The 13,268-nt window shown below is 34.2% G+C and overlaps 1 protein-coding gene across 2 annotated transcripts; it reads left to right on the top strand.

The window, feature by feature from the left end:
• Positions 1–2,146: 2,146 nt before the first annotated feature.
• Positions 2,147–9,393, top strand: LOC130961726 (protein MEI2-like 2). 2 transcript variants are annotated; one of them, XM_057887730.1, is made up of 13 exons: positions 2,147–2,450; positions 3,792–3,846; positions 4,071–4,214; positions 4,313–4,779; positions 5,340–5,498; positions 5,583–5,699; positions 5,807–5,958; positions 6,390–6,481; positions 6,592–7,516; positions 7,616–7,700; positions 7,783–7,851; positions 8,385–8,564; positions 8,758–9,393. In XM_057887730.1, the coding sequence occupies exons 2-13, from the start codon at positions 3,801–3,803 to the stop codon at positions 8,872–8,874; spliced, it is 2,553 nt and encodes an 850-aa protein (XP_057743713.1). In that variant the 5' UTR covers positions 2,147–2,450; positions 3,792–3,800; the 3' UTR covers positions 8,875–9,393. The 2 variants fall into 2 exon arrangements, with proteins under 2 accessions (XP_057743713.1, XP_057743705.1); XM_057887722.1 differs by having other exon boundaries at positions 3,788–3,846.
• The last annotated feature ends 3,875 nt before the right edge of the window (positions 9,394–13,268 follow it).

Below are 13,268 nucleotides of genomic sequence, written 5' to 3'. Positions count from 1 at the left end.
GTGCAAGCCGAAGAACCTGGATATGTGAGTCATAACTCACACAGCATTCGTATTTATATTGGCCAATGAATCATAATTTACACAGCATTCCGCTCCCTTCTCATCTCAAAAGTCTCGAATTCGAATCTTATTAGCTGCAACCGAGAAAAAAAATTGGTAATTACGAGTGAATTTATAATATTTAAAATTAAAGATTGAAAATTTTATTCGACTAAAAATAATTATTATTCCTGTATTAGAATTTGTCAAAAGTCAATAAAATTTTCAAACAAAAACAAAACACTGAAGAAAATAAAAAATATTAATGAGTAGTGATTATCAATAATAAGTAATCGTTTAGTATAAGTAAGTAACCTTTATATTTTTTTTTCAAAAATCTCTTCCAATTCACCCTATAACTTTATTGTTAGCGATTTAATGGTGAATAATAAATTAATAATATAATATAGATTAAATAATAATGTAGGTGTAATTTGATGGCCAATAACTTAATTAAAAGGTCAGAAATTGAAATTCTAAAAATGCATCAAATTTAATTACGGTGGAAAAAAAAAACATTTTTGCTTGGCACCATGGTTTCTTAAAATTATAAAATTATCCGAATTCCAAAATATATTATATTTTACAAAGATTTTTATTTATTAATTATCTCATTAAATATATGGAAAATGCTACTTGTACAACATAAATCAGCCTTTAGTCAGCCTTTAAATCTAATGTTTTATTATTTTAATTTTTTAATTAATTATATTTCCTATTTTTAAGGAACCACTATTATTTTAAACTTTATCAACTAAAAAATCTCTAAGTTCTTATCATTATAATAAAGTATTTCCTTTATTTTCTCCCTCTCTCTCGTTCACACTCTCTCTCTTTTAAAAAAATCAGTGAAGTTTTTAAAATTAATTAAACTCACTTCAATTATTTTTTTTATTTAAAATATTTAAAACTCATGTCAAAAACACATCTAAAATTAAATAAACAACATAAACACATTTAAAATTATGTATTAACACATCTAAATTATTGTTATTGTAGTTCTAAATTACATATTGAACACAGAAAAAGTTAAACTCAAATACACATCCAAAATTATAAGAATGTACTCTAAATATTTTATCAACACATCCAAAACTCATGTAAAAAAACTTAATATATGTACATAAGAACATAGTAAACAATGTAAACACATCTAATATTATAAGAATGCACTTTCAATATTTTATCAACACATCCAAAACTCACGTAAAAAATTTTATATATATACATAAAAACATAATAAGCAACATAAACACATCCAAAATTAAGTATTAACACATATAAATTAAGTTAATATTACAACTTCTAAATCAAATATATGAGTTAAAATCACAAACACATTTAAAAAAATAAAACATAGACATATTTAATATTATACAAAAATTGAAAAAATATAACCTTTTATTAAATGAAAAAAAAGGGATAACATATCTCCATGAATGAACTCAACCAAATTTTTTTAAAATTTTGCCAGAGACAGAGAAGAAGTGCGATGTAGAAGAGGAGACAGGAGAAGCACAGGAAGAGGAGGAGGCGGTTGTGCGTGGTGCGAGGGAGGACACCAGGGATGGGGAGGAGTCCATCGATGGAGGAGGTGTGTGCGCGTCGCGAGGGAGGTGCACGTCGCGAGGAGGAGCGCGTTCGCCGAAGGAGAAGATCCTCGCAGAGGAGGTGCGCAACGCGGGAGAAGACGAAAACGGTCACATATGAAGAGGGGTAAGCGTTGCAGTTCTGAATATTTACGAAGGAAGATTTTACTAGTGATGAAAATCTGATTTAAAATATTTGAGATTTGTTAGGATTTATAAGCTTTAAATTTAAATTTTGAATTTGAATTTTAGTTAATCCGGTTTTTGTAGATTTGTATTTAAATTAAAAAAAAGAAAACAAGAAATCTATTTTAATGTGTTTGTTTTAATTTTTTTAAATTAATGTAATAAAAGGCTGAATATTGTATCATTTTTAAAGGATACCTAGTTGAATTGTAAATATATTAAGAACTGCTTACTTTGTTAATTTTGTCTTTTCTTACCTCCAATCATTTTCCTTTCTGTTTATTTCTTTTCCTTTTCCTTTTTCTTTCTTCTCTTTTTCTTTTCTTTTCTTTTTCGTTCCTTTTTCTCACTGATTTTCCGGGAAAATTTTCTCTCACTGCTGATTTCCTTCGCTCTCTACTTTCCCGGCGATAGAGGAGGAAGTAGAAGAGTATAAGGATGAAATTTCTCTGCTTCTACGGAAACTCTTTCTCTTCACTTCACTTCACTTCTCTTCCCTTCAATATTCCGTGATCAACACGAACTCTTTCTTCTTCATTCAAACAACAAGCACCACTCTCAATAACATTCCTAATCTTAGAAAACCTTCTAGCACAACAACAATATTCTCTCCTTTTTCTTCTTTTTCAACAAAAGGTACTTTCTTTCTTCTTTTATTTTTTTTAATTTTTCCTTAGTTCTCATGTACCTTCACCTTTTTTCTTTTTTTAACGAATAGTAAAAAGACAAAATTTCTCTGTTTTTATGATTTTTAAGTAGATAGTTGACTCAAATTTTGCGCCTTTTTTTTCTTCTCCTTTTTGAAGTTGTTTTTGTGTTTGATCGGTTAGCTTTGGTGCAAAAGCTTATTCTGATGATGACGAACTGTGTTACTATAGTTTGGGGCTTAGTGGTGGTGGGGGCATAATTTGAGAGTAACTGTAGTTTTTTTTATTATTTTTTAAAAATTTTTTGGGGTCAAGTTGAAGAATTTTGACTGTGCAATTTTTGTTTTTTGACCATAAGTTGACTATGTAGATTGTAGGGTGTAGTCTTAACCTGTTTTTGCAATGCATGATCTGCTGAATATTCGCTATTTCTAATATCTGTTATTTGTTTATCTTTACTGGTATTTAATGTTGTGCGTTTATGGCTACTATGCTGGTGATCTTGTGACAAAGGTTGATGGTAGACTGTGTTTGGATTTTGGAACTAATTTGATTGTATGGTCCTTTGTCAATTTGGGAATGATTTGGCTTTTAAATTTTCAAAGCATCTTTTATGTGATCTCTGTTGTGTTTGTTACCTTCCTATATGTGCTAATAGATATAGAATCTGTTGCTTTTTGTTCTGGTCAGTCAAAAATTTTTACCTAGTCACAATTATTGAGAGCTTGTTTGAAATGATTTGAATAACATGAATGGAATTGGTACTAGAAAAAGGGTAGTGGTGTACTGGTGTGGGCGTCTTCATTTGATGATTCTTTTATAGGGAAAGATAAAAGGGTACGAGTTTTATTGTTTGAAAGCTTAAAGGATAGAAAGAATATTTTAACGGGTAGGAGGAAAGTGTTACAATTGACTTGCTATTGTGTTCTGTTTTTCGTAACATGTGACCGAACCAACCAAGGAATAATCTTTGCTTGGCTAATAATAATTATTCCTTCTGTGTTATGCATTCCAAAGTAGGACTATTTTGTCCAACAGAATTCTTGAGTATGATTGCTGGTTAATTCAACTTGGTAGATATATTAGTGATTATATTATATGGTATCCAAATTATTGCTTCTTACCTTTCCCTTGGGGCTCTTTAGGAAAACCGAAATTATGTAAGATAGAGTAGAACTACGAAAAGACCTCTTCCTGTATTTGAAAGACTAAATTATGGTACACACTTCATGGTTGTGGCAACTTTTATCTCTGTATGGCAATTTTTATCAAAACATTGATATTAAGAAGTCGTCTACTTTTCATTCATCTCACTATGTTTTCTAGGCAGTAGCTGAAAATGGAGACACAATATAGGGATTCTTTGTCCTCCCATGGTGTTGCAGGTACTTCCTCTTCATATTTCGTACTTTGTAGTTAGGGTGAGTTTGATATATGGGGTAAAAATAGATGTGAAGACTTCTTTGGTTAGGTTATTTGTGAATCTAATATATGGGGTTTTTTTACCTCCGTATTAACTAATTACAGTACCAAATTGACCCTCAATAGTTATACATACACTCATCTGTAGAGAATGATTATGAAACAAGTTTTCTTGCTGATTTTGTAGGCTCATTTAAGACTTCTTCACTTAATGTTCCAAAAAAGGTGGAAAGCAATGCTTGGGGAATACCGCACAAGAGTAATGTATTTCATGCTTCAAATGATGTTAGCTTGTTTTCCAGCTCACTACCTGTTCTTCCACATGAGAAGTGTAAGCTTGAGATTATGCTTTTGGTATCATAAATTGGAACAGTTTAGAGCAATTATTGAGAACATTTTTCTTCGTCCTATTTTGTTGTTGATATGCAGTAAATTTGACTGATTCTGAACGTTATGGCCAACCTATTGATGATAACTTGCTAACGATAGATAAAGTGGACAAAGAGAATGAGGAAAATGATCCTTTTGAAGATTTTGAAGCCAATATAGTTGGAAACATACTTCCTGATGAAGAGGAGCTTTTAGCTGGGATAATGGACGATTTCGACCTTAGTAGGTTGCCAAGCCAAGTGGAGGATCTGGATGATAATGATCTGTTTGGCAGTGGAGGGGGGTTCGAAATGGACTTTGAACCCCAAGAGAGTCTTAATGTTGGCATGTCAAAGCTAAGCATTTCAGATGGAGTTGCTTCAAATGGTATTGGTCATTATTCAATCCCAAATGGTATGGGAACGGTGGCTGGTGAGCATCCTTATGGAGAGCATCCATCAAGGACATTATTTGTTCGAAACATCAATAGTAATGTTGAGGACTCTGAATTACGGACCTTATTTGAGGTATTGTACATTTACCTAATGCTTCAGTATAATTGTTTATGTAATTCAGCCCTTGTTTCTTTAGCTGCATATATATACTCAATCTATGACTTAAGATAACTAATTGAGTTGTTGAGCATTAAGCCGATCCTTCAATGTTTATTTTTTAACACAGAATGTGTTGATCATTATACTTTTGCTTTAGTAATACATGAGCCAATTGTCTCATTTTAATCTTTGTCCTCAACTGCTTCCTTCATCCCCTACCAAAATTATACTTCTGCAAAATGGGAGGCAGATTAGTAGATTTTTTCTTTTTTTGGGGGACGTAAAATTAGCAGAAGTTTCTGACTTAGAAACAGAGAGGTGTGGGTTTATTTGGAGAGGCTTGATTTACTTCTTTGTTTTTAGTGACCTTTTGAGCATGTGCCTATTAGAATTGTTATGAGAAAATTCTGATTAGAGTTTAAATAGTTTATGTTTTAACTATTAATTTTTTATTTACATACAACGTCAGAAGATCTTGTATTTCTCTGTTTTATTTTGTGATAATTCTTTATTCTTTCTTTCTTATTTGATAGCAATATGGGGATATCAGAACTTTGTACACTGCATGCAAGCATAGAGGCTTTGTGATGATATCTTACTATGACATTCGAGATGCTCGCACTGCAATGCGTGCCTTACAAAACAAGCCCTTGAGACGAAGAAAACTTGATATTCATTTTTCAATTCCCAAGGTTTGATTTTAGAGCATAAATCTTAAGGTATGATTATCCTTGACATTACAGTTGTGTAACACGTGTTTCGTCTGCTGATTTCAGGATAACCCCTCAGAGAAAGATATTAATCAAGGAACCCTTGTAGCATTCAATTTGGATCCTTCAGTGTCAAATGAGGACCTTCGATTAATTTTTGGTGCTTATGGAGAGGTCAAGGAGGTAAAAGCTTAATTGCTTATATGTTTACCTGTTCATTTGTGCATTTACTTGGTCTTTACCTAAAGTTTGTCCAGTGCTGGTAGTAATTTTCTGTGATGAAATTTCAGATTAGGGAAACACCGCATAAGAGGCACCATAAATTTATTGAGTTTTATGATGTTAGAGCGGCAGAAGCAGCTCTTAAAGCATTAAATCGAAGGGATATTGCTGGGAAACGCATAAAACTTGAACCCAGTCGCCCCGGCGGAGCACGTAGGAAGTAAGTTGTAATTTATCTTTCGCTGTTCAGAACTTCTTTTTCCAACATAAGTTTGTTCGTCAACTATTTCATTTATTCTCATGTATATGGTAGAAAAGTAATGATAGGGTTGAAAGATTGCACAAAAGTGGTAGACCCATGCATATTACGTTATATTACTATTTATCCCTTGAGATGTTAGCTAGTTGCTTGCAAGCAGCTTGATTGGTTAATTGAAGTTGTTTTCATGGAGAAAAACTTTGGATAATTAACTGACTACAAAATAAAATGTGATAATATGTTTGAAATAATCTACTCTACTCTTAAATTAACTGCTCAGATAAGCTGGCTTTAACTCGTTAGCAATTTGTTATATCTTTTGTGAATGGAAATTTTATTATTTACATAGTATAAATTATAAAAGACTAACATAATGATGCATTTCTTGCTAGCTTGATGCAACAACTGAGTCAAGAGTTGGAGCAAGATGAAGCTCGAACTTTTAGACATCAAGTAGGTTCACCTGTGGCCAATTCTCCTCCCGGTAAACAACTCTTACTGCAGTCTTATTAATCAAATGCCATTGTAGCTATATCGTTTTAGAAAAGCACCTTCAGTTACAAGCTAAAATATCTCGTGCAATTGTCTTGCTAGGTAACTGGGCACATTTTGGTAGTCCAGTTGAGCATAATCAACTAGGTTCATTTAGCAAGTCGCCTGGTTTGGGCCATGCCAGCCCTGTCAATACTAACCATTTTTCTGGATTGGCTGCAATTCTTTCCCCACATGCATCTAACAAGATTGCGCCGATTGGTAAGGACCCTGGAAGGGCTGCAAATCAGATATTTTTGAACTCTGGATCAATGCAAGGAACAGCTTTTCAGCATTCCATGTCTTTTCCTGAGCAAAAAGTGAATGCAAGTCCTAGGCCTATATCTTCCTTTGGCGAATCAAGTTCAAGCTCATCAAGTATTGGAACATTGTCTGGCCCTCAATTTCTTTGGGGGAGCCCAACTCCTTATACTGAGCATTCAACCACATCTGGTTGGTCTTCGTCTTCTTTGGGGCATCCATTTACTTCTAGTGGCCAAAGGCAGGGTTTTCCATATTCAAGTCATCGCAGTTCTTTTCTTGGTTCCCAGCCCCATCATCATATAGGATCTGCTCCATCTGGCCTTCATTTTGATAGGCATTTTAACTACTTCCCAGAATCACCCGATGCTTCTTTAATGAGCCCAGTTGGATTTGGGAATTTAAATCTCAGTGACAGGAGTTTTATGATGAACAGGAGCAGTCATGCATCTTTAGGTGGTTCTGCTGGCCTTTCAGGAAATACTGCTGAAAATGGTTCACCTAATTTCGGGATGCTGTCACTGCCTAGGCATGGTTCTTTGCTTCTCGGAAGCAGTTCTTATTCTGGACCAGGAGCAACCAACACTGAAGGCATGTCTCGAAGTAGGCGACCCGAGAATAGTGGAAACCCAATTGATTCAAAGAAGCTGTACCAACTTGATCTTGATAAAATCCTCAGTGGTGAAGATACAAGGACGACTTTAATGATTAAAAATATTCCTAACAAGTGAGAACAATTAAAGAAGTATCCTAGTCAAGTGTTTTCTATTGTAGCAATTTAATACGAACAGTTATTAATGAGTTTTGCTCATTGTGATTGTTTAAGGTACACATCGAAGATGCTGCTTGCTGCAATTGATGAGAATCACCGGGGTGCTTATGACTTTCTCTACTTGCCAATTGATTTTAAGGTATATGAATCCAATAATTTTTTTAATCAACGATAATGGAGTCTTTTGGCCAGGTTGACTTATTGTCTATTTCTTCTTGCAGAACAAGTGTAATGTGGGTTATGCCTTTATCAATATGGTGTCTCCTTCACACATCATTCCTTTCTATGAGGTTTAAAATCTATGCCATGACCTTCTATTTGTCTGTTAAATAATTAACTTTCTTCTGCATTGTTTGTGATGCAAGGATTTGTTAACGTGACGGGCATTGTTTAACACATCCCTGTATGAAATATTTGATTTCTTTTCTTTTTAACAACGAAAATATAAATACAAGGTTAAAAGTTTTTTAACTGGTACCAAGTTGACTTTGAAGCGTATGAAGCTTGTTCCAGATATTCGTTTGAACTTACTTTCTATTAGTAAGTTGTGTAATGAAGACTTAGATAACTCATTTTCTCGTGATAATTGAAAGCTTACTAAGGGTTTTATGATTGTTGCTAGAGGTATACGACACTCTATTCTTTATTTAACTCAAGCAAAGATTGTGAAAGATGTTGTTAATGCTACTGAATAAAACCAGCAAGATAAAAAGGAGAGATATGTTAATTGCTAAGTTGCAAATAGATGCAGACACTCTTGTAATTTGCAAGTACTTTTAACTTGTCATGGTCTAGAGAAAAATTAATATGAAAGTCTATGTAGGCATTTAATGGGAAGAAGTGGGAGAAGTTTAATAGCGAAAAAGTTGCTTCACTGGCGTATGCAAGGATACAAGGAAAGGCTGCACTTGTGACACATTTTCAGAATTCAAGCTTAATGAATGAGGATAAGCGGTGTCGGCCAATTCTCTTTCATTCGGAGGGCCAAGAGACGAATGATCAGGTAACTTCTGACGACAATAGAGTTGTTAAGAGGCCGGACACATTGATCCTGATCTTATACTTATACATACATCTTGCAAACTTGATTGTGAAAAGTCATTAAGACTTTAGAATTGGAAATGATTTAATTTATATATTGATCAATTATTGCTTTTTTCAAGTGTTTTTCTGATTGTTTCTCTCTTACCATCCAGGAGAATTTTCTGTCCAGCAATTTGAATATATGTATTCGTCAACCAGACGGGTCTTACTCAGGTGATTTATTGGAGAGCCCAAAGGGCGATTGGGACGAGAAACTAGAAAAAGATTAACCATTTGCTAGCTATTTATATGTTCCTAGCCACAATAATAAATGGGGGTTGGGAATGCTAACAACTGCATAGGGCAATGTTAAGGTGTACAAAGCTAATTGATTTAAAAGAACAAAAAAGTTGGTGTACAAAGGTGAAGAAGCAGCATAGCTTTCAGCTGCTGGAGACTCTGAATGTGTCAATATTTCATAATAATCATCAATGGAGGAAGCAGCAAGGAACAGTTTCTTGTGTGTAGAGAAATCAATTGTGATTAGAAGTGGAAGAGAATAAGATGGCATTTCTTTGTCAGCTTGCATGCCAGAGTTTGCAGATTTGACTAATGTGTATATTATTAAAATGAGGTACTGTCATATTAGCTTTGTCAATGTTGTCATGAAACCTAAATTACTTGTGCATGTATGTATATATGTGAACCAGTTTCTTTGCCTTATTCTTATGTTAGATCAGCCATCTAGAATATTGTTACTGGATACACTGAAATGTTGGAATATCCTTGAAGAACCTCTTATTTTTCTCTGGAGTTTATCCTTAGTCTATCAATATCGTGAAATTTGGTAAAATAAGTGTAGATATCATATGATACGAACATCTTAAAACCATGTTCATCAGAATAAGCACCTACAACTACCTACATCTGCCATGTATGTGATGTAGTTTAATCCTAGAAAGAGGCTTAGTAAGTAGTAACAGGGTAAGACCCAATTAATTGCATTCATAATTACTATAATCCGCCTGTGAGTGAATGTGAGTTCTATTTAAGAGTTTGTTGTTGGTTAAAAAGTTGCTGAATGCACAGAGCGGGATTTGAACTTCCGACACATGTTTAAGCGGATTAGTAAGTTAACTACCAGACTAAACAACAGATGCATTTGTTTACATGAAAAAGAGACATTGCTCTCTAAAAGCTGCACTCACTGAAGCTTCTCTTCTTCTTTTTCAACTTCCTCCTCCTCTTCGTCGTCGTCATCATCAGATGAGGTAAGAAGGGGTTGTACAGTTTCACTGGCTGCTCTGAAACGATACGCATTCCTAATTGCTTGTGCATGATTTCGAACCTTTCTCATTACTTGTTCCCTTTCCTCTTCTTTCTTCAAGTCCAAGGTGTAAGCAAATCTGCGAGAAGCATTTAGCGCAAGTGCCGCTTGCCTCCACTGCTTGAGCCGATCAATCGAGGCATTTTTGGTGGCCGTGATGTCGAATGGAGAACCTTCGTCCTCATCGGTCGCCACCGGTCGTTGTTGAACCGTTGAAGGAGCAGCAGCGGTGTTAGTGATTGCGTGGTTTTCTAGATCAATGGCCACTTGAGGATGCTGATCTTGGATCCCAGCACGTTCTATTGGATCACGAGCATCTACATGAGAATGGAGAATCACAAAGCAAAAGCTAATAACTGTTCCAACTGAAAATCCCAACAGCAACTTAATCTTCATCATTTGAGCTATGAAAATTCCCACAAAAAAATACATGAGTTCCTCAAATACAAAGGGGACATTCCTTGACAAGCTAAGCGACATGGTGGAGAAAGCAATGGACGAAACCACACTATATGCATCTGGTTTTGCAACCATGGCGGTGGCTCTATCGGAGAAGAAGGAGAAGACGGTGGTGGATAGCATAACCAAGAACGTAGTCACAGATCTGAACCGAAGAATTCTCAAGCGCTGCCACTTTCGTGCTAAGAATCTAAGAATTGTTGAGTTTTTCCAATCCTTTGCAAGAAGAGCGACGACGAAAGTGACGGAACTGAAGAGAGTGTAGAAAATGATCTTCCATGGTTTCCAGTTACCGAAGAGATGATTGAAGGAGGTGCTGAGAGCATAACAGATCAATCCAATTAGAGCTGAAGCAACGGTTACCAATCTCCACAACCTTTCTTGCTTGTTCAAGCGCACCATATTTTTCTTGCCTCGTCAATTTTGGAATATTTGAATTTATTGAGTCAAAATAGGTTGTTTCATGGTTGTTTGGAAGAAATTTCCAAGAAATGTATAGGGTGCTTCTAATGCTGCCTTTACCAATATTATTATAATGAACTTATGTTCTGCTTTTTAGATGTGTGGGACTAATTGGAAGGGAAAAAGAGAATAAGTAATAAACCAAGCTGTTCCGGTGTAACATTTGAGCATTGTCTGATTCCATAAAAATAAAATTCAAATTTAGCATCAACATTAGATAGTTAATGCTCAATACATATTTATCCATCTAGTAAAGCTACCTCAACAATGGAAGAAATTATGGGACTCCAAGATATGCTCTCAGTTTATGTAAACAAAGATTTTTATCTTAGTTTAAACATACAGACAGTGGTGTTCAGTAATTAGCATAAAGACAGGAAGAAAAGATAAATCTAAAGACTACTACCAAAACATGGAGCAAATTACATTAGAAGAGGTTGTTGAGGTAGATTTACTAGATGAATAAATATCTATTGAGCATTAAGTATCAAATGTTGATGCTAAATTTTCTCCTGAAATCTCTCACTATTTTCCAAAAGAAGGGAAGAGGTAGAGAATGAAGTAAAAGATAAGAAGCTTACCCAATGTTAAATATTTTGACCAATACTCATACATTTTTAAAGCATACATATCAAAGGCTATTTCATGATGACGATTTTTTATTTGGTTTAAAAAAAAGTGGTGATCATGTTTTGTGGTGGCTAAAATTGACTATAATTGACTGACCAATAAGATTAAGACACAAGATGAAAAAGTTAGTTAATGTATGATTAGTTTCAAGAAAAACACAATAACTCAAGAAATATTACCACAATAGCAGAATAGTAATTACAGTTCCAGAATCATTTTTTGATGGACCTGTAATTATTATTCTACTATTATAGTAATGTTTCTTGGGTTATCGCATTTTCTTTAAAACTAATCATATATCAGCTATTTTTTTTCATCCATGTGTCCTAATTTTATTGGTCAATCAACTATAGCCAACTTTAGCCACCACAAACCACCACAGAAGTCACCCTTATGTATACTATATATGTGTTGAATATGTACTTGAGTATGGACCAAATATTTTATCCGCTCTTTTTATTGTGATTGCGACAAGTGGGTTTATAACACACTAGTTATACAATTAGAAGATGAAAAATACTATAGGATTATCAAAATTTATTATTTTTAGTAATTAATTAATTATAAATTTTTAAAAATATGGGATAAAGCATGTAAAGGAATTGAATTTATAATTACGGAATGTCAAAAACATAAATTCTGATATTTCATAATATTTCTCAAAGGATATATAATTTCGTGCACTATGCTTAAGCAGTAGATTGTAGTGAAGCTTCGTCCATGACCATTTGCGGTTGAATTTCATCACTGGCTTCAGTGGCTTGCGGAGAAGCTACCCCATCGGAAGAGACTTGTGGTGAATCTTCTACCTCAATGACCAACACTTGCGGCGGTTGATCTTCATCAGTAGAATGTTCTGAAGCTTCTTCACCACTAAAACCAAGCCGCATGCATTCCCGTGCTTTATATCAATTGTGTTGTTAAATACAGATTTATATTTAACTTGTGTTGTTACATAGAATAATGTAAAAAAAAAATGGCTTGATTTCATGTCATATATCAACTTAAGCTTTAGAATCTGTCAATCAATTGATCAATTACATCACTTTCAACAAATACTACCTTTGTGTAAGTACATCACCAGATTAATGTTAGTTCTTTGCATGAGAAGAAGTTGAAATACATTGTGACAAAATATTTTTCCATTTTTAACATTAGAGTATTACATTTGTTTCCATTTTGTTTAGCCAAATAGTGTTTATGAATCATACATTTTTTGCAGTCACTTACATATTTATTATTATTTTTTAACCCACAAAGGAACAAAGAAATTAATGCCTGTTGATGAGTAATACAGAGCAAAATTTGGATGATTTAATTTGCATTATGCATAGGTCTTGCTTTTATGCTAGAGAACAATCATAATAGAAACTAAATTCACAGGTTTCACCATGCTAAGGTTACAGCAGAGATGAAAGCATGTTATTGTAATGTAAAAACAGGAAAAAAAAAAATTGAAGTTGAGGATCTCCTTTATCACCAACTTGAATATTCTATCCAATATTATTATTAGTTCCCTAATTTGCCTTCATATTTGTAGGGCATTAGCAATAGATCCTGCTAGACTCAATACTTCAAAAGGAGCTTTGTTTGCAATAGCTTTCACAGTTAAAGGGCAAGAATCTGTGATCCAAAAGTGTGCAAAAGCATTATCCGAGGCTCCTGCAAAATTCGAAAGCGAATGACGGCAATACCATCAAAACATGTATCCAAGTGTGAGAAATGTACAAGTATGTGAAAATATTATGCTTGGGAGTTGGGACTAACCGTCTTTATGAGTGAATCGCTCCCACGATTGCTTGGGGA

The sequence above is a fragment of the Arachis stenosperma genome, chromosome 1 (assembly GCF_014773155.1).
Source record: "Arachis stenosperma cultivar V10309 chromosome 1, arast.V10309.gnm1.PFL2, whole genome shotgun sequence".
In the NCBI taxonomy this organism is placed as follows: Eukaryota; Viridiplantae; Streptophyta; class Magnoliopsida; order Fabales; family Fabaceae; genus Arachis; species Arachis stenosperma.
This window is presented reverse-complemented; position numbering and strand designations above follow the sequence as displayed.